General features: G+C 34.5%; 2 protein-coding genes across 2 annotated transcripts; both read left to right on the top strand.

Moving 5' to 3' along the window:
• Nucleotides 1-1,021: 1,021 nt before the first annotated feature.
• Nucleotides 1,022-11,740, top strand: LOC147810666 (uncharacterized). The gene is made up of 5 exons (XM_087160460.1): nucleotides 1,022-1,168; nucleotides 6,963-7,304; nucleotides 8,259-8,501; nucleotides 11,332-11,487; nucleotides 11,703-11,740. Exons 1-5 carry the CDS (start codon nucleotides 1,111-1,113, stop codon nucleotides 11,738-11,740), a joined length of 837 nt encoding a protein of 278 aa, XP_087016586.1. The 5' UTR covers nucleotides 1,022-1,110.
• Nucleotides 11,403-21,240, top strand: LOC147810667 (uncharacterized). The gene is made up of 4 exons (XM_087160644.1): nucleotides 11,403-11,938; nucleotides 16,468-16,640; nucleotides 18,095-18,325; nucleotides 20,996-21,240. The coding sequence occupies exons 1-4, from the start codon at nucleotides 11,838-11,840 to the stop codon at nucleotides 21,112-21,114; spliced, it is 624 nt and encodes a 207-aa protein (XP_087016770.1). The 5' UTR covers nucleotides 11,403-11,837; the 3' UTR covers nucleotides 21,115-21,240.
• Nucleotides 21,241-22,759: the final 1,519 nt, after the last annotated feature.

The raw sequence follows: 22,759 nt of genomic DNA on the forward strand, positions 1-22,759 counted from the left end.
TCATCTCTGATTTCAGGAATATAGTCCATTTCTTTAGTGATTATTAATTAGCTAATAAGTAGCCAATTACCTAATATTAACTTTTTGTAAACCAATTTGAACATTCATGTGACACTTTGAGTCACTAGTTTACAAGAATAATCTTTATTAATTTCTTTTGAAGGAATGCTTCCATAAAATTGCCATCCTTCGATATTGAGAAAAGATAAACCATAGAAAAAGAGAACCCCAGACACTGCCAGACTAAACAATTTTTTCTTTGTATGAATGAATGGTTTTTAGAGTTTGATGTTGGAGTCCAACAAAGATTTTTCATATATTCTTTCAATCTATCTATGCATCTATCTGTGTTACAGTATATTTTGCATTACAGAACTATTAGAATGTAATGATAGTCAAAAATTGTATACTTTATCTAAAATGTTACTTTAAACTTTACAAGGGACAGTTTAAAAATAATTATAAAAAACTTTTCAAGCGAAACCCACTTAATTGGTACATGAAAAATTTTCCCCCCATTTTATAACTATCATTTAAAAAAATAAGTACAGTTTGATATTAATGAATTTTTTTTGTTAAATTTTTATCATGTGATTTAGTCTTTATTAACACTAGAAAGACAGAAAATTAGTATATACCTATATTGCCCAAAAGCAATCAAAATGACTGAATTGTGAAGGAACAATTAATGTGTAAAAAAAAAATTTCAAATTACTTTTAAGTATTTTTTAAACATTATCTACAGTGATATAAAAATTTATTAGTAAATATGAATAATAAAAAAAATTACTTCGCTTCAAAAGAAATTTGCATTACTATTTGTACTTTTTTTGCAAATGAAAAGCAGATAAAATGACTTCCTTCGGCAATCTAGTGTAATAAACTCCCAATCACTCGACTTGCTGTAGGAAAAAATAGAATTTTGGTGAGATTAGACGTATAAGTAGTTAAACTTTTCTTTGTTTGTTTTTATCAAAACATTTTAATTAATTTCCGGTTCCTGATATAATCCTTTGTGGACTTCCTCATTTAATGCTTGTTAAGGCAAATCATCATTTGCTATTTTTAAAATATTAACTCAATTGTAAGTTGTCCGATCAACTATATACAATGATTCCACACATAATAATTGCTTTGTTAATCTTCGTTGTAGTTTCATCAGCGCCAGGTAAGCTACTTTCACGTTTGATTTATATTTAAATATTAAAACATATGTTTTAAAAATGTTTTTGAAGTGGACTTGGGCGAAAATGAAATAATTTTTTGCTGTTTAAAAATGAATAGCGTATGCCCCATACAGGGGCCGATCAAAACAAATTCAGGACCAATGTCTACCAAATTTTCCAGGCCGCTTACGAAATATTTTGAAATTAATTTTTTAAAGAGTAGTCCTAATAATAAAAAATAATCTATTCAACTGCATGATTCAAGAGAAACATTCTAAGAAATTTTGAAAGCAGACGATTGAAGATCATTTTTCTAAGATAAAGTTCTCGTATCTATATATTGAAGCAAAATATAAAACAACGAAACAATGTTATGTCAAAGTAAAAATAGTTTAGTCACCACAAACAATTGAAAATCAGTGATTTTTGCTAAAAGTAGAATTATTTTTTATAGTAAGCTGTAATTATTCTTTTTATTTAGTACTTAAACCAACACAAAGCTAGCCGACTTTTCATTAGATTTAACGATACGTTCTGCATGTATGCTAAGATATTAAGGTTATTAATTATAATTTTTATTAAAAAATGCACACAAAAAATATTCTAAAGAGCAAAATTTGTAGTAGTCATAGAAAATATATAACACATTTAAATAAGAGTTTATTTAAATATTACACTTTTAAAAAATTAAAGTGCATATTCAGTGCATTCACTTAAGCCGTTGACGTAAAAATTGCACCAATTCAAATTCAGCTGCACTTTCGAATTTGATTAGTATAATGTTGACACGAGTTTGGTTTATCACAATATAAAAAAATATTTTAAAAAAGTGCATTTTTTGAAAAAAAAACTGTTTCTTTCAGTTTTTAAAAAAATAGTCATATTGTGGACTTTTTACTAATTTTTGAGCCCCCCCCCCTCCAGAAAGTGTGGGCCCTTGGTATTGAGCCTAGGCGATAATCAGGCCCTGGTCCCATCAATTTGAAAGACATGGAGGAGTTTTCGGTAGTGATAGACCTGAGATCCAATAAACCTTTATACTGCCATTTGTTTCGAGTTTATGTTATGATTAAATATTTTTGGGATTGTGATTGACTTATTAAATAAAATTAATATAGTTTATTACCCAAAAGCTAATTTGATTTTTAAAACTGTTTTCTTTGGGTGGTGGAATTTAAAACTTTTTCTACTAAAAAGAGGTGGCAGTAAATTTGGACGTTGAAAGAACGGCGCATAAGGTACAGGAGAAAGTAGCTCTCTATAATGTTGACCTCTTGATCTTACTCTAACCTTTATTGTTACTCGCATTAATGTAAAAGAAAACCCTTCTTTGTATTCCCTGAATTTATCTGTAGATGGTCGAACAAATCTTGGTTTCCTATTTTTATTTAAAATTTGATGTTAGTATACTTAACAAAGCCTTATAAAGGGCTAAATAATAGGAGAAAAGGCGATTTTTACTTAAATACTGTACCTCAGGCAAAGTAAATTCATAAATGCGATAAAAGTTTTTTTTTTTGAAATTCAAAAAATTAACTTCCTTATTTTTTAGTCATGTTTAATTATTACATGAAAATGATTCATTTTAGTTTTAGAACTTTTATGATTATTTTTCTTCACATTTTGATCGCGAAGCTCAACTCAATACTAAGGTGTTTCCATGCCATGAAACTGCCCGAAAGATTGCTTGAATATTGCTTGAATTCATTAGAAATTCTGACCAATGACATTATTGAATTAAAATTTTATATAGTGTAAAGACATACAAACATAAAAAATGTCTTAAAATATGTTTCTTCTTTTTTTCCTTGTCTTTTATGTAATAAAATTAACCAATTTGATCACGTTGCAATTTATTGGACACGTTGTCTCACACGGCTATTATGAAAGTGCACCCAACTTCTTTCTTTTTTTGTCTGTTAAAAATAGATTTATTACCCCTTTTTAGACTCTTAAGAAAAATGTGTTTTATATTTTTGCGTTCTTTACTTTTCTTTCTTTTTTCTTCTCTTTCTTTTTTTTTCTTTCTTCTTAGCATTTTAGAATGTTTAAAATTAAAAAATATTTATTTTTAATTTTAACATTCTGTTTTAAAATTTTTAGTTTCTTTTCCGCTTTATTTTCTTCTCTTCTTTCCTTTTTTCTTTTCTTTTCTTTCTTTTTAGTTTTTTTATAATAATTTTTTTCACATGTTTACTTTCTCTTTCTTTCTTTTCATTCTTTTTAGTTAATGTCTGTTTAAGCAACCGATTGCCGATAAAGCAAAAACTGTCAAAATTCTGATTGGCGAAAAAAAGGGCTATAAAGTTCGCTTGTATAATGTAGAAAACAAATGCAACTAGCATTCGCTTCGTGATCAGTTAGAAATTTAAGGACCCTCGCTAGAAATTTTGTCGAAATTACGATTGACGATAAATTCTATTTGGAGACAAAAATGGCGCTCTCAATTCCGCCTGCAAGTGAAAGAAAGAATGAAGCAAGCCTATTCAACTAGCACAGAACACCAGTTCAAATTTGAACTATTTTCGCTGTCTGGTCAAAATTGGTTGTCATGAAAATTTCATGATAAATTCTGCTTTTAACGGTCAGAAAATGTTGAAATTCATCGAGAACGCACCTCCAATACATGCTTTAGCAAGTCGGATTCCCAGGTTGCAAAGTAAGGTTTATTTCCACTAAGCAAAATCCTTTTTATGTAAACCTCATAAGGTTTGTAATGCGGTTAACATGTAAACTTTCTAACCTTGAAACGAGATCTGTGACAACCTGCTCTATTCTACGCACATTATCCTGATCCAAAACTTTGGAAAACAACCTTTTATATAAAAACCTTAAATCGAGGTTGTCTAAGGGTTTGCCAGCGTGAAAAAAATCCTTTAATAAAGCTAGTCTCAAGGTAAAAATAATTATAAATCTAGGTCATCATAATGTTTCTTTTCGCGAAATCTTGTATGCTCAGATAAAAATCCCCCGTGTCACGAATTTTTATTGCACAATGCCATTTGATCCTATCACTAGTGTGACGTCACCTAAAACTTCCTTCTGGACCTTAGTGACCTTTTCACCTAAGTGAAAATCCTTATTAAAAAAGCTTTAAAAAAATTTTTAATCCTTTTAGGATAAAAGGTTTGAAACTGCAGTATTTTTACTTTACTTAAAAAAGGTTTTTAGTTCAAAAATTTTCGTGACAATAAGATGAAATTTCGACAGGTTACATGCTTTCTGGGTACTGACATAACTTATCTAGTAAACGATTATGCCGACAGGCTCTCACTAAAGTTTCTGCAAATGAGCTAGAGTGCTGCTCTTAATGTTTTTGCAGTCACATTCATTATGTCAGTTTGGGCGATGGACAAAAAATGGAAACGAAAATCAAATATTTTTAGATTTGGTGCGACGGACCCTTGACGCAGATGGAATACTGGTGACCCTCATTTATATATATAAAAAAATTCAGAATCTCATATGACAAGTAAAAATATATTTTTATATTTTTTACTTAAAAAACAGTCAATCCATTACTAAAAAAAAATCCATCAGATTATCGGAATTATATTCGTCCTAAAATATAAAAACAGAAATGAGTAGTATTCATTTTTTTCATTCATTTTCAAACATTTATCAATAATTGACTTTTTAAAACTAAAGAAATTTCTATGTTGAATAACTATTTCTTTCAGAGTCAAGTCATAGCAAATAAGTAAGAATTTGAAAAATCATTGGAAGTGAGCTGTGTTTGGAAGATTCTCAGAAAAATACACCGGCGTTTCATTCTGTATTTCATAACTATGTATTATAAAATTGCTAAATATAATATTTTTCACTTATTCTGACGTCCCGCAGTGGACTGATCGTTAAGACGCGGTTCCCAGCAGGCATCACTGGTTACGGTCAGTGTGCGGGTGGGTGACCACTTGGATCAGTCTACGTAGGGACCGAGGGTGTGCGGCATTGGTCCTTGCTAAACTGTTCTACGTTAAATTCCTCGACTTCGCGTGCAGGTCGTCGGGCTACCGAAGCAGAGGAGCCATGCCCTCTGCAGAGGATCAAAATTGTGATGGTATGTCTTCGGATCATCCTCAGGGGTGTTTCCCAGACCGTCGCCAATAGCCCATCGTGGAGCTCTAGTGCGACGTAAATTAACTTCAACAACAACAACACTTATTTTGACCTAAATTAGTACAAAGTAACGAAAAATATTTTTTATGAAAATTCTGCTTTAAAGTGTTACAGAAAGGAATCTGAGAAACATAAAAAATCCTCTCTGAGGTAAGTTTAGTTCCCTTCTTTTTTTAGTATATAAAAATACTACAGAAATCATTAGATACAATATATGCTGCATTAAATTTCCTATAAACAATAAAAACGGATAAATAGATCAAAATTAAGGAAGAGTTGAAAACGGATAAAATAACGTCAAAATGTCATTTTTTTAAAGTAATTTTTTTTACATGTAAAATAACCAGATATTAGTAAAAAATATTTCCAGCATGAAATGAACTTAGTACAATTTCAAACAAAAACGATATGAAAATATTTTAATTGTTTTGATCTAAATTAACAAAAAATAGTGAAAAATATATTTTTTTTATTAAAATTCTGCGTCAAAGGGTTACGGAAGGGAATCTGAGAAACATTAAAAATCCAACTTGAGACGAGTTTGACCGTGCGCGTATTCCCTTTTTAAAGTTAGTTAAGTTCCCTTATTTTTTAGTATATAAAAATACTGTGGAGGTTTCAGACAATATTAACCTTCATCTAAGAAAAGGTACCCTGTTACAGATTCGAGTTAACATGATTTATATACTAATGAATTAGAATTGTATTTTTGTGGTGGTAGATACATTACAGTACTCCCCCACCAGAATTATATATGTGATAGAATTCGATGAACAGGCACCGCTAGTTGATTCATTGCTGTTTTGTGAGAAGCCGGTAGAGCCGTATTAAGATCACCGTACTTTTTGCTGATCGTCAGATCTGTATTAAGTTCACGGTTGCCATTAGCAGTCAAGTGTATGCAGGCCGACGTTGTGTGACTGTGTGACAACAACCCGAACAGTTGGATAATGTGACAGACACAAGTCAATTTTCAATGTGGACCACCCATCGAAGCTGGCATGTTCAGATCGAAGTGGGCATTACTGTCAATAATGGCGTGTTCAGATCGAATGGGAATATTTGATAAGGTAGGCGAGTTCACATCAGATCCGAAAGTTACTTACGTGGAGGTAGTGTAGATAACAACAATGTTAAACTTCATCTATAGAGAATTAGGTAGCCCATCATAGAATCGAGTTAACATTTCTTACAAACTAATGAATTGGAATTGTATATTTGTAGTGGTAGATACACTACAATACTGCAGAAATCATTGGATACAAAAAAGAACGTTTATACAAAATATACTACATGAAATTTCCTATAAACAATAAAAACGGGAAAATTGATCAATAATTAAGGAAGAGTTGAAAACGGGAAAAATAACGTCAAAATGTCATTTTTTAAAGTTATTTTTTCATATGTAAAAAAACTAGATATTAGTAAAAATGTCTCTTGCACGAAATGAACTTAGTACAATTTCATGAAAGGGGAAAAAAGAAAGCGAACTATAAGGAAAGAGGAGCAAGCTAACGGATTTATTTCCATCGAAAATAAATGATAAATAATAAAAAGTAAGAATTTTATTTTTGAAAAATCAAACGTTTTGATTCCTGTACCTGTTATTAGCCTCAGTAACTGAAATCTATATTTATTTTAAAGAATTTATTTATTTTTATTTTTTTTTTGTTACAGATTGTTCTTTGTTCGAATTTCAATGCGACGATGGAAATTGTATCAGTGATAAGCATGTTTGCGACGGAGAGGAAGATTGCGAAGATAACAGTGACGAACGCGATTGTCATTCCAGAGTTTGTCACTCAGAATACCACTTTCGATGTAGAAGCGGGCAATGCATCTATAAAGCCATCGTATGTGATGGAATATATGACTGTGCAGATGACAGTGACGAAAGCGATTGCCTTGCATGTGACTTAGAAACAGACTTTCGATGTAGAAGCGGGCAATGCATCCCGAAATCACAAGCATGCGACGGAAATTATGACTGTAGAGATAAGAGTGACGAATCAAATTGCGGTAAATAAAACTTTATCTGCATTTTAAAATATTTGAAAGTTCCGAATCTGTTTATTACTTCGCTCCCGAACATCCCAGACCCAGATAGCAAAATAAGGTTTATTTTCACTCACCAAAACCCTTTTAATGTAAAGCTGAAAAGGTTTGTTATGTGATTTACTGGTAAGCCTTCTAAACTTAAAACGAGATCTGAGACCATCTGCTATATCTTATCACTTGACATTTTACAACGTATGAATGACTTTCAAAACTTAGTTCCAAAAAGTTCCACGAGGTAACTATCTAAACTATATTTTGTTGTCTTCTTTGATGTTTCTTCTTTCGACAAAACCTGCCCCATTTTGCCCATGTTGCAAAGGTGAACTAAATATACAGAACGTTTTCGCGTTTTTTTGTAATATCACTTCGGAAATATATTTTGCTTCTCATTTTTAATATAAAATTACGAAAATTATTATATTTTCATTGCTATATTTATTTATTTAACGTACTATATATATATATATATATATATATATATATATATATATTTTGCTCGCCATATTTCAGCCACCATCTTGTTTTTTTTTGTTGGTATTTTTAGTGTATTTCAAAATTTCAACTATGAATTCAATTTACCTGCACTTGAAAACACTAAATAAAAAAACCCAAATTTTGAAACTAATTTTATCGAAATACTAATTTTGGCCACGAAACCTTGGAAGCTGCCCCACTGTGCGTTGTAATCCAACTGCAGCTGATTCGGACGTCAGTCGTCGTTCAAGCTGAGCACTCGATGACTTATGCTGTCTAACTTACAAATTGGCCAATCAGGGGTTAGCTGTCTCTTCAAGCTGACGTTTTGTAACGCCGACTTGTCCTAAGGAACCATGCCTTTTAGATATATGAACTCTACAACTATATGGACTATTACCAAAAATACTTTACACTATACGAAGCCTTTTTCTGTTTCAGATTTCAATCCATCTGAAGAATGCTCACCCCAACAATTCAAATGTAACAATGGTACTTGCATTTCGCGGCTTTGGGTCTGCGATAGTATGGAGGATTGTTCTGAGGGGGAAGACGAAGATGGCTGCAGACCCAATTCTTGTGAGGATGGGAAGTTCCAATGCAAGTCTGGACAATGCATCCCAAAAGAGAGAGTTTGCGACGGTAGTTATCAATGCTTCGATAAGTCTGATGAAAAAATTTGCTGTAAGTTATATTTTTAATCTTTTTTTATGAGAACACTATACCGCGGGAGAAACTTTTCATGACAAATTCTGTTTCACCTCTAATTGGTATTTTAAAGTTCAGAAACAAGTGAGTTTATCGTTATCTTGAGTAATCTTTGCAATAGTTTATTCGTATTTAGATAGTCTAAAAAAAATCTGCATTTTTGATAGATAGGTAGTATACTTTATTTACGTCGCACTAGAGCTGTGCAATGGGGTATTGACGACGGTCAGGGAAACATCCATAAGGATGATCAGAAGAATCGTGCGCGTGCAGTCGTGAACTTTACGATAGAACAGTTTGAGCCGTGATGGCTCATGTGATAGAGCGTTCGTCTTCCAATGAGGTGAACCGGGTTCGAATCCCAGTCGATACGAATTCCGCATCCGGCTTGTATCGAACGCAGTTCCAACGTGAAATATCCTCAGTGATAGACGAATCATGGGTTAGAGTCCCTTTGCCGTCAGGCTAACCGTGGTGGGTTCTCGTGGTCTTCTTCTCTATGTCACGCAAAGGCGGGTTAGTTCTATTAAAAAAAATCCTCCACGAAGGCAAATATCTCCCAATGCTTGATCCAGGAGTTTCTTTGTCTTCTGGATTAGATTAAAAATTACAAGGCTACGGATTTGAACGTTAGTAGTCATAAACCCATTAAATTGGGTCGGCTTTTCAGCGACTGTTATAAAAAAGATGGAACAGTTTAACGAAGACCGATACCATGCACCCTCGGTCCCTGCGCAGGTCTGATCAAAGTGGTCATCCACCCGCTTACTGCAGCCAGCGTTATGCTTAACTTCAGTGTTCTACTGGCTGTGCTTACTAACAGTTCAATGCGGGACCTCAGAATTTGAAACTCAATGGTTTAGTACAAATTTTTTTTTTCAACTTTAAAATACTAATGCAGATGAGAGAGAATTGACCATGAAGTTTTCTCGTCATTAGTAAAAATACTTTGCATTTAAATAGTTTGTGATAACTGCTGAAAGGTGTTATCAAATCACGGTATCATATATGCTACCAACCATCAGTCTTTCTCTGTAAATGATCTAACGATTAGATTTCATATTGGCATAACTATCGTTAGAAATTTATATTATCATACTTAAAATATGCTAATTAATCAGTGCAAAAGTTTTATGACGTAAAGTCAAAATATGAAATACTAACGCAATTCTTCTATAAAAACAGCACTATTTCGATGAATTTGGTTTTTGATCTGCCAAAATGTCAACGCTTGCTGCCATCTGAAAATGTGACACTTTACTAATTTAGTTCAGAGTTCATTCTATAGTTAGATACGGTAGTTTAGTTAGGTTTCAGATCTTTGGCCCATATTCAAAAACCGCACTTAAGCATGCATTTATGAGTAGTCTTCTCAAGGTCAAATCATGACATCAATTTAAATTTTAAGCTATGGTAGCAATTTGTGACAACAACAATTAAGTCAATCCAACATTTTGTCTTGATAACGGACGAATATTTAAATTATTATTTAACAGTTTAAATTATTAAACAGTTAAATAATGAGAAATTATTAATTATTAAACTATTTAATAATAATTAAATATTTATATATTTAAATAATAAACATTTAAAAAAATTATTAACCTGCTTAAAAGCAAACACCAATTTGGAGATATTTTTCTACTTGGAAAAGGGCTAAATTCAACTAATGCACCAGAGGTTTCCAACTTACATGCTGCTGGAGGCCGCAATTAAAAACACCAGTCAAATGGCGGGCCGCAACTTTACCAAAATTTTACAAGACTCTTGAATGTATAAAGGAACATTAAATACTAGTGACGAATTTTTATGAAAGTTTTTTCAATATTAAAAAGCAAAATAAAAAGAATTTCAAATAATGCTGATTGAGTATTCATTTTGGACCTTCCTTTAGTCAGAAACTTAGTCGCAAGATTTTTTTTTCTTCTTTTAAATTTAATTATGTGATAAGTTAACTTTTCTCCGACTTATTAGGAATCATAGCAACAACAACAAAAAAAATTCTCGAGCATATTAATTTTTTTTTTCATCTTTTCCGTTCATGCGATATTCAAGGAATTTAAATAAAACATGATATTCATTCCCTTTTTTATGAGTTTTAAAAGTTACAAATTTAAATAATTTCATCCAAAATGAGTAGCATCAAAAAGTTAAATCAGAGAATTTCGTAGAGAAAATTTCTAATACGCACGTGCTATATTATATTCACAAAATACGAAAAAAACGAAATTAAAAAGAGCAGCATACACGGTTATTTTAGAATTTGAATAAATATTTTCTTGGATGCAAGACCTGAGAAATACATTTTTTTGCACCATTGGTATGTTAAATTTCACAGAAACGAAGAAATTAGGGTTTTTTAAACGAAAGAAAAGCATTTTAAACACATATAGAATTTTTTACGAAAATTGTCGGCAGAAAAAAAATAACCAATATATTTTAGTTAGCGGGCCACAAAAAAGGCTTCGCGAGCCGCCAGTTGGCAACCACTGCTTTACATCAATCATCAAATCACAGCCAAATTTTAGGTTAAGAAGTTTTTGTTGAGTGAAAAAAATACTTATTTTGCTATCTGGGTTTTAAGTTTATGTTGTTTCTAATCCTAGACAGTATAGCTCAGCTATACACCAATTCCATAAAACAAAAAAAAATCTGCAAAAAGTCCGAAACTAAATTCTTTAAAATGTTGAAAACAGTAATGTTTAAACATTTAAGAATGCAGTTGGCGGAAACATTTTAAGTTTATTATATAGTGAACTCTAAGTAGAATGATTTTTGACTCTGTGTTTGTTTGTTTTTTTATCAGCACAATCAGAATGCGGAGGGTTTTATTGCGGCAACAAAGAATGTATTCCTCAAATGTATAGGTGTGATGGATGGATGTGCGGCGGCACCGCCAAATGGGCAGTAACGCTTAAGATAAGACCGCCATTTGGCGGAGGACTTGACTGTGGCAACCCTGGTATGCAGGGAGAAAAACATTTCTTCCCTCGCAGTCTGCTTTACATATGGCTTAGTGAATGTCGCTGGCAATGTGCCGTACTCTACCATTTTTGTATTTATTATTAATTAACTAATTATTATGTAACCTTCTTTAAATATTAAATTAAGCTTAAATATTATGGCTAGCTGGTGATTATACATTATTTTATTTAAAACGTATTTTCTTCTTTTTAGGCACGTTGTACCCCACGTGCCTCATTGGTGACCCTTAATTCTGTTCTCGCTTCTTCTGATTTTTTTATTCGATCTGTTATAATCTTTCTTTAAACGCAACAGCTATGCCTAATTTTTATAAAAATACATTATATAATGAAATTTAATCGCTATCCTCTGTTTATTTTCTTTCTATTTACTAATTATGTGCACATGGATACACACGAGGATTATCGTTTCATTGCGGAAATTTACAGGTATGTGATCGATTATTTTTTCCTATCTGCGATTGGTCTGTAATTGCGTTATGCTATTTCTATTTTATTATTAATATTTATTGCTTTAATTTTTGGTTATCTATGCATTATTGAAATTTCGCCTAACCTGTTTGGTTTCAATCCGACAACGGATTATTAAGCTACTTTTAAATTTCTATTATGATTCAATGATATTATTTAAAGCATTATAAATTTCACTCGACAGTAAGGCATAATTTAAGTGTTTTCGATTATCAATTTATGTTTATATTTATTAAAAAATGCCCGGATCTGAAGACCAGACAAATACCGACTCTAACGTACCGACTACAGAGTCTCAAGTGTCGCATGTTGCGGTTAAAATTCCGCCGTTGTGGAAAAATAATGTTAAACTTTGGTTTATTCAAGTAGAAAGTAATTTCGCCCTCGCTAAAATTACCAGTGATATCACTAAGTACAATCATCTCATCTCTTCGATTGATCCTGAAACGTTATCGGCTGTTTCCGACATTTTATTTAACCCTCCCGCATTAGATAAGTACGCGGCCTTAAAAGCCAGAATAATAACAGAATTTTCAGATTCAGAGCATGAACAAATCCGCAGACTAATTTCCGAACTTCATTTAGGAGATGACAAACCGTCTCACCTGCTACGAAAAATGAGAGAATTGGGAGGGAACCGTATTACAGATGAATTTCTGAAAACATTATGGCTGCAAAGATTGCCATCCGAAATGCAAGCGATATTATCTATCAGCTCCGAATCACTCGATAATTTGGCGAAAATGGCCGACAAAATTTCGGAAGTGCGCACAACCCCAAATAATCACGTGTTTGCTGTGGAGCGATCTTCTCCGGCATACCCCCCCAACCCCAACAATATTTCCTCTCCATTAGGAGAGCTTGGGGCATTACGTAGCGAAATCGCTGCTTTGAGTAAACAGGTTGAGCGACTATCTCGCGAAAAAACAAGATATCCATTTTCCAGGAATCCTATCCCTAGGGAGCGCAGTTTTTCCCGTAGCACATCTCGCAATCGAACCACTGGTTATTGTTTTTACCATGCGCGATTTAAAAACAATGCTCGAAAGTGTCGAGAACCTTGCTCTTTTCCTCGAGAATCAACGAATCAGGAAAACTTACAATAGCGACTGTCGATCAAGACTTGTTGACAGTCGCTCGCTCATGCCGTTTACATGTTTTCGATAATAAATCAAATTTAAAATTCTTAATAGATTCGGGTTCAGATGTTTCATGCATACCACCAACGTCTAAAGCTAAAAATATGAAACCTGACTCCTTACAATTATTTGCAGCGAATAACTCTAAAATTTTTACTTATGGCACAAAATTATTGCATGTAAATTTAGGACTTAGGCGACATTTTTCTTGGAAATTTCTAATCGCTGATGTACCGGTGCCCATTATAGGAGCAGACTTTTTAAGAAATTTCGATCTTTTAATCGATTTGAAACGCGGCAGACTTATTGATAATGTTACAAAATTATCCAGCACTGGTTCAATTTCTAATCGTGTCAATTACTATTCGGTAAAGCTTATTGCTGAGGATTCACCATATCTCAATATCCTTAAAGAATTTCCGGACCTATTAAAAGTGAAAGCTAATTTAAGTAATATTAAGCATAGCACGGTCCACTATATTGAGACGAATGGACCTCCCGTACACAGCAAACCACGACGATTAAGCCCTAAATTATACGAAGAGGTAAAAAAGGAATTTCAATTCAGGATTGAGCAGGGTATTTGCCGACCATCAAAATCGGCGTGGTCATCACCTCTTCATGTCGTTTCAAAAAGCTCTGGTGACATACGCCCAGTAGGCGATTATCGTCAATTAAATGCTCGTACAGAGCCGGATCGTTATCCTATCCCTCATTTGCAAGATTTTAATAATACGCTGAGCGGAAGGAAAATTTATTCAAAAATCGATATCGTTCGTGCTTATCATCACATTCCGGTACACCCAGACCATATTCCGAAAACTGCGGTCTGCACACCATTCGGTCTTTTCGAATTTCCGTTTTTAAATTTTGGCCTTTGTGGTGCTGCACAAACCTTCCAAAGGTTTATGAATGAGGTTTTAGGCGACTTAAAATTTTGTTACGTGTACCTGGACGATATTTTGATATTTAGTGTAACAGATGACGAGCATAAAGCTCACTTACGTATTGTTTTTGAAAGATTAAATTCGTATGGTCTAACAATAAATGTTGCTAAATGTGTTTTTGGCGTTACCGAAATCTCTTTTTTAGGACACTTAATTAATGAAAATGGAACTAAACCCTTACCGAACAAAGTAGAGCCGATCCTTAATTTTCCACTTCCGAAAACAATTAAAGATCTTCAGAGGTTTCTAGGTTTTTTAAATTTTTACCGCAGATTTTTACCTAATGTAGCCCAAAATCAGGTACATTTAACATCTTACTTAAAGGGAGCAAAGAAAAACGATAAAACGAAGCTTGTTTTGTCAACAGCGGCGCAAGACGAATTTAAAAATTGCAAAATATTAGTTGCGAACGCAGTTCTTTTAGCTCACCCAACGAAAGACGCGCCATTAATTTTACAAGTTGACGCGTCAGATTTTGCAATAGGCGGGGCACTGTCGCAACTAGTTAACGAAAATTTACAACCCCTCGCATTTTTTTCTAGAAAACTTTCGCAAACAGAAAGAAATTACAGCGCCTATGACCGAGAGCTATTGGCCGCATACGCGGCGATTAAGCACTTTAGACATATGTTAGAAGCACGGAATTTTTCATTGCTAACCGATCATAAACCATTGACATTCGCACTCCGTCAGCGCCAGGATAAATATTCACCACGACAATCTAGACAATTAGATTTCATATCTCAGTTCACATCTGATATACGCCACATAAAAGGATCCGAGAATATTGCCGCTGATGTGCTTTCGCGAATCGAGAGTATAAGCATGCCCAGCTCTGTAGATTACGAAGGTCTCGCTAAAGCGCAGCAAACCGATTCGGAATTGAAAAATTTACTGGAAAATTCCGAAGTTTTGCAATTGAAAAAAATTACCTTACCACATTGTGATTTACCTATTTACTGCGACTTATCAACAGGTACAGCGCGTCCTTTTATATCACAACCTTTTCGCGAGAAAATATTTGTTTCTCTGCATAATTTGTCTCATCCCGGAATTCGTGCGACTTCTAATCTAATATGTTCTCGGTTTGTTTGGCCTTCCATCCGAAAAGATTGCGTGAACTGGGCTCGGCAATGTATTCCTTGCCAAAAGTCCAAGACAACGCGACACACTAAAACACCGTTAGGGAAATTTTCAGACCAGTCGCAGAGGTTCGATCACGTCCATCTCGACCTCGTTGGCCCTCTTCCTCCTTCTCAGGGTAATTACTATTGTTTAACAATGATAGATCGATATACAAGATGGCCTGAGGCGGTACCCATACCAGATATAACAGCTAATACCATAGCGCAGACTTTTTATAACCAATGGATAACGAGATTTGGATGTCCAACTGTTATTACAACAGACCAAGGACGGCAATTCGAAAGCGGACTGTTTCGTGAACTTTCACAGCTGTTGGGAATAAAGAAAATTCGAACTTCTCCCTACCACCCACAATCCAATGGACTTATTGAAGGATTTCATCGTCCGTTAAAAGCAAGCTTAAAAGCCTACGACACTGACCAATGGGCATCCGCCCTTCCAACAATATTACTGGGTTTTCGCTCGGTGTTCAAGGAGGACATTGAAGCGACAACTGCTGAGCTCGTCTATGGAAAGAGCATACGCCTTCCAGGTGAATTCTTTGATCCCACTCCTGCAGAGTCTTCGCCCAAGCAACTCCTGGCGGATCTCAGACGACACTTTGCCAGCGTACGCCCGGTACCAACTTCCAGTCATGGTCAGCGAACAACGTTTATTCACCCAGGACTCAGAGTAACGTCTCATGTGTTTGTGCGTCATGACGGGGTCAGGAAACCCCTCCAAGCGCCATATGACGGACCGTTCGAAGTTCTTAAACGACATGAAAAAACTTTTGAGCTTCAGGTTAAAGGGAAAAGACAGACAATCTCGATTGACAGGCTCAAACCAGCATTTTTGGCTGAAACACCTAAAGTTTTAACAAGTTCCAGTGCTAAAATGGACAAACAAACAACCCGTTGTGGTCGGGTGGTGCAAACCCCCCGACGTTACGTCACCTTTCGCTGACACTGCAGGGGGAGTGTGCGGCGGCACCGCCAAATGGGCAGTAACGCTTAAGATAAGACCGCCATTTGGCGGAGGACTTGACTGTGGCAACCCTGGTATGCAGGGAGAAAAACATTTCTTCCCTCGCAGTCTGCTTTACATATGGCTTAGTGAATGTCGCTGGCAATGTGCCGTACTCTACCATTTTTGTATTTATTATTAATTAACTAATTATTATGTAACCTTCTTTAAATATTAAATTAAGCTTAAATATTATGGCTAGCTGGTGATTATACATTATTTTATTTAAAACGTATTTTCTTCTTTTTAGGCACGTTGTACCCCACGTGCCTCAGATGTTTTGCAAAAACGGAAACGATGAAGTAAACTGCGAGGGCGACGAGGAAACTCAGTTTAGATGCGATGAAAATAGATTCATTCCTGAACGATATGTTTGCAATCGTTGGAGGGACTGTTCAGATGGAAGTGATGAAGATAACTGTGGTAAATAAAGTATTACATGTTTTTAATAAAACCGCGTATCGCAAAAATAAATTTTAAAAAAATGGATGTAGAGGACTGGTTTCTTAAGACAATGGCCTTCTGCGGGCGTCAGCTGAAAGTTGACGTACCCTGACCCTAACAAAATACTGTTTTGCAAGCACAGCGTGAGCAGTCGCTCCAACGCAGGCATTATCTCGCATTGCGCATGCGATAATGACGTAAACAAATATCTATTTTGATTTTGTAGCTCGATCCTATAACTTTATATGTGTTATTGTCAACCAGTGCTTAAGAGGGAAAAAAATTTCTTTTTATCTGTTACCACAGATTGGGATCTTTGTATGATTCATATCTCACATTATAAAAATTAGATCATTTTTTTTAAATTTCAGAGGTTAATTTTTCCTCGAAATCAAAATCGTGGGCGATATCAATTATCTGTTAGCTGTTGTCCGCCATTGTTTCGGTAGTTAACGTTACGTTGCAATTCAACTGTAGTTGATTCGAACGGCTATTGTCGTTCAAGCTGAGCGTTCGATGTCGTATGCTGTCTAATGCGCAAATTAAATAAACAAGAGGTTAACGCTCGCATCAAGGTAACGTTTTCTAACGTCGACCTGTCCTAAGAAACCAGGCCTTAAGATTCGTTGCATACTGCTACGGAAAACCAATTTTTTTCGTTGCGATTTAACCAAAGCAAAATAATCGTTTCATTTCTTACGTTAAATATCAATTACCATTCTCCGACGTGCTCATGCAGGTCAGCCACGTGCCTCAAGATCAGTTAACAATATTAATCGATTTAGCCATGTTGCAACTTGGATTAGAATTAATTATAAATTAACCTGCTCTACGTAATCTAATAAAATAAAGATTTGTTTAGAGGGATTATAAATAAACCTTGAGGTTCTGGTTACCGGCCTGCACGTGCACTATCGTTTTTTCCTAGCTGAAGAAATAGTATGAAGCATAGTCAATAATTAAAGACTAATTCATATTTTAAATGAAAATGTATTAATACAAAAAAATCTTGGCTACATGTAAAAATGCATACACATAAAAATTCTACTTAAGTCACTATTTAGAATACATTAGATATTCAAAATTTCGGTGCTAAACCTAATAAAATTTTTTTTAACTATTTTGAGAAATTACTTTAGGAAACCATTTAGCATCTGAGCAAATTTTGGCTGGATTTAAAAAAAATTATCACGCCCGCGGTTTCAAGTTTCTGTTGTTTCTTTTTCCGGATAGTTTCCCAGCTATACACCATCTCCATAAAACGAAACAAAAAATCTTCAAAAAGACCAAAAAAAAAAATACTTTAAAATGTTGAAAACAGTAACGTTTAAGCATTTAAGAATGCAGTTGGTGGAATCATTTTAAGTTTATTAAATAGTGAAGTCTAAGTAGAATGATTTCTGACTGTGTGTGTCTTTTTTTTTTTTCATCAGCACAATCTGAATGCGAAGGGTTTTATTGCGGCAACAAACAATGTGTTCCTCAAAAATATAGATGTGACGGAAAAGAGGATTGCAAGAAAGGAAATGATGAAGAAAACTGCGAAACTTATGAGTGCGACGAGGAAACTCATTTTAGATGCGATGAAAATAAATGTATTCCTAAACAATCTGTTTGCAATCATCAGAGGGACTGTTCAGATGGAAGTGATGAAGAAAATTGTGGTAAATAAAGTATTACATATTTTCAATAAAACCGCGAATCCCAAAAATAATAAAGAAGAATGAATATAAAGGACTTGTTTCTTAAGATAAGGGCGGGCCTTCTGTGGGCGTTAACTGAAAGTTGAGGAATCCCTGAACCCAACAAAATACTGTTTTGCAAGCTCAGCGTGAGCAGTCTTTCCAACTCAGACATTATCTCACATTGCGCATGCGTTAATGACGTAAACAAATGTCTATTTTGATTTTGTAGCTCGTTCCTATAACTTTATATGTGTTATTGTCAACCAGTTCTTAGGAGGAGAAAAATGACCTTTTATCTGTGGCCACAGATTGTTTTAAGCACGGAATCATCTAATTTATATGATTTATATCTTACATTATGAAAATTAGGTCATTTTTTTAAATTTCAGAGATTAATTTTTCCTCGAAATCAAAATCTTGGCCGATTTGAATAATCGGTTGGCAGTTGTCTGCCATTGTTTCGGTAGTGAACGTTACGTTGTAATTCAACTGCAGTTGATTCGGACGGCAGTTGTCGTTCAATCTATGCGTTCGATGGCGTATGCTGTCTAACGCACAAATTGACCAATCAAGAGGTTAGCGCTCGCTTCAAGCTAATGTTTTGTAACGCCGACCTGTCCTAAAAAGCAAGGCATTAACATTCGTTGCATACTGCTAGGGAAAACCGATGTCTTTTTTCGCGCTAATTTTTAAAATAGTTACAATCGTCATTTACATGCTGGCCGTGGTCAAAGGTCGCTCACTACTGACAGGAAAAAAAAACTATTAAAATTATTTCAGCTGCATGTCAATCCGTTCAATTTTAAATACAGTTGTGAGAAAGGGGTGGTCATAAAAATAATTTATAGACCTCTAGTGGCCGTTCAACCAATCGAGATGAGATTTCAGATGTAGCATATTCAGAGGTATAAGCTTGAGATTCTAAAACGACAACGGTTACGGTTTTATAGGTACAGAGACTCGACATTTTTGAATTTGCATCACCCATTTTTTTCGTTACAATAAGTTCAGCTCAAGCAAAAACCTTAAACGCAGTGTAAGAAGGTACGCATATCACAAAAACAGGTACGCTCTGCACGACACACGAAAAGCAGCTCTGCCCACGTCCAAAAACACATGAACAAGGAAACACATGAATGATAGAAGCATTGAACGCATAAAACAACACATGAGCATGACAAAAATATTGAGGAAGAGCAGAGATAGAGTCAATGCGCAGGATAAAGTCAAAATAAAATTATAGAAAAACTTTTACCAGATATTCAAACGAAGAAAACCTTTAAAATGTGGGACGCACATGGTTAGGCGTCCTGTGTGTTTGTAACATGGCGTTGGTTTGTAACATATGCTCTGTAACAGGCTGACGCTATGTAGCCATGACGTAAATTTACGTCATACCAGAACTGCTGCTACTATGCGCTGAATGACATGGTCTGGAGGCAAGATGGCGCACCTCAACTTATTTTATTTTATAATCGTCGGTGAGCAGTCGGCAGAATTTTGGGTTTCGACCCAAGTAGCACATATCCATACCTGCCAACTATTACGCATTTGGCATAAAATTCTATTTTCATATTTAAAGTGGTAGTAAATATATACTATTTTTTTCTTTTATAAACTTAATTTTTAAATGATTTTGATCACCACTATTTTTAAGAAAGTTAAGCAAATATATTAATATGTGTTACTATCATGGTTGAAATTCTCCATCGACATCATTACAGGCGCCCGCGGGCATTACCTCAGATGAAGAGGTCAATTGTCCGCTTCGCGGACAGGCACTTAGTTCTCTACTCCAGTTTAAGTTCATGGTTGAAAGCTTAAGTCTTATCAAATACGACATATATTTTTGCTTGAAATTGAAATTTTAATTCCATTTTAATACCACTGGGAAAATTCATAATGGAAGGAATTAAAAGTTGGCAGGTATGCACATCTTAAAAACAAATCGTAAAAACTTATCTTCGAACATTGAACAGTATCGCTGCGAAATATTGTACTATATATAAATGAACCCCTTTCATAGCGTATATTCAATATCGCAAAACAATATTGTTCGATATAGTAAAAAACGCTGGGGAATGTCCATTGATATCTCTCACCATTTACAAACGTTATATAATGTCGATCGACATCGTCAACGCGATATTCAAGAAACGAATGCTGTGAAATGCCGGCGCTTGCCAAAATTACGTTATTTGTGAAAATGAAAATTAGTTTTTGAAAATATTCATGCCTGTTTGTAACCCGGCAAAAGCTGATAACAGAACCATTCTAACTTGTTTAAAATTAAATTATTTGTTATTACCAAAACTTATAAAATTTTAAAGTTTGCAGCTTAGTTATTTTTTTATTGCGCTTAAACTACCAATGCTCAACTTCGTAGTTATGTAATTTTAAACGCAATCCAGAAGACAAAGGAACTTCTGGATCAAATACTGGAAGAAATTTTTTTTCAGCCTTTGAATAAAAAAGCAGGCAAAACTTCAAAATTCAAATTTTCAAAATTCCCATTAAATAATGAGAACAAAGTATTACTTAGTTGCATTTAATGCATTTCATGTCGAAGATTGTCTTCTGATTTTTTATCGTTGGTTTAATAATTGATGAATTTTTTCTTTTGTATAATTAGATTTTTGTTTCATTTAGATGATGTGAAAAAGGAATCTGATGATGTCAACAGTATTCCTGATGAATTGGGCAATTCAAGTGTGGTTTTTATTGAATTTTTTTTCTACAGTTTCAAGCGAATTTCAACCAAATCTTAATATTTCAAATTCAAAATTCTCAAAATGTTTTATTCTTTTTAATTTCAATATTTATTGCTATTGATGTTTAATCAAATGAACTTTTTATGTATTTGAATTTAAGTAAATAAAAGGTTGTCCAATTGAGCGAATATTTCAAAATTTAGCACAAATCGATGACTTTTCAATTGCTACCACTAAAAAGTTTAACATACTTCTAGTTAACCCGTTGAATACCGCATTAATTTTACATACCTTGCTCTTCTGGCTATCATGGCTGAAAGAACTTACATAGCAAGACGGAAAAGATGATAAACTGGTACGAAAGACGTTTTATTATAGCATTTTTTCCGAGAAAAATAAAATATCTGTAACTACCAAGCTTTTTTTAAGATTTTAAAATATATATAAATCTACTTCTCCTAGTAACAGGTATTGTTCCTTTACTGAAATGTTTTGACTGCCATATACCTGCCATCTCTTCCGGATTTTGCGGAAGATTTTATTTTCATATTTAAAGTGGTAGCAATACTCATGTTATTCCAATTAACTTTTTGAATTATAATAATAATTATAAATGAGTCTGACAACCACTAGATATAAATAATTACAATAAATATATAAAAGCATAATAATCCCTGCGCAAGCAAATTTCAACGGGATCAAAATATAAATATATTCTTGAATCAAATTGATTTTCGTTTATTGTTTTACAATCACTCTGAAAATCCATTCTCGGAAGGAGTGAAAGTTGGCAGGTATGCTACCAGCCTTTCCTCTTTTCCGTCTCGCTTTCACCCCTGCAGGCCATACGGTAAATAACTACAAACTAAATTTGCAAATATAGACAGAGTTTACTAGTTAATAAAAGGTTTAGCATGACATATCTGATAAAAGTGGTGAATAATATATACCTACGAATTGTTTAAAAATAGTGGTTTATAAAAATCTACTAAATTGAATTTATTAAACTAAGAATCACAATAATTAAGTAAATTTTGAATAAATTTTCTACAATTCCATAAAAGAGTGTAAATTTTATAGTTCTATATCATGTTATACGTTGTCAGCCAGCTGTTCGCGGCCTATGTGAAAGGTCAGCGTCAGCAAGCGGTGGCAGACGCCACCTAAATGTAATTCAGTGTCAGCCACCGGTCGTTGACGCAGCCTAAATGTAATTTCAGTGTCAGCCACAGGTCGTTGACGCAGCCTAAATGTAATTTCAGTGTCAGTCACAGGTTGGCGCGACTTAAGTGTAATTTCAGTGTCAGCCACCGGTCGTTGACGCCGCCTAAATGTAATTTCAGAGCCAGCCACCGATCGTTGACGCAGCCTAAATGTAATTTCAGTGTTAGCCACCGGTCGTTGACGCAGCCTAAATGTAATTTCAGTGTCAGCCACCAGTCGTTGACGCGGCCTAAATGAAAGTCCAGTGTCAGACACCGATGGCTGACGCGGCTTAAGTGTAATTTCAGTGTCAGCCACCGGTCGTTGACGCCGCCTAAATGTAATTTCAGAGCCAGCCACCGATCGTTGACGCAGCCTAAATGTAATTTCAGTGTCAGCCACCGGTCGTTGACGCAGCCTAAATGTAATTTCAGTGTCAGCCACCAGTCATTGACGCGGCCTAAATGAAAAGTCCAGTGTCAGACACCGATGGCTGACG

The sequence above is a fragment of the Parasteatoda tepidariorum genome, chromosome 4 (assembly GCF_982258835.1).
Source record: "Parasteatoda tepidariorum strain Cologne lab strain chromosome 4, Ptep-v5.0, whole genome shotgun sequence".
In the NCBI taxonomy this organism is placed as follows: domain Eukaryota; kingdom Metazoa; phylum Arthropoda; class Arachnida; order Araneae; family Theridiidae; genus Parasteatoda; species Parasteatoda tepidariorum.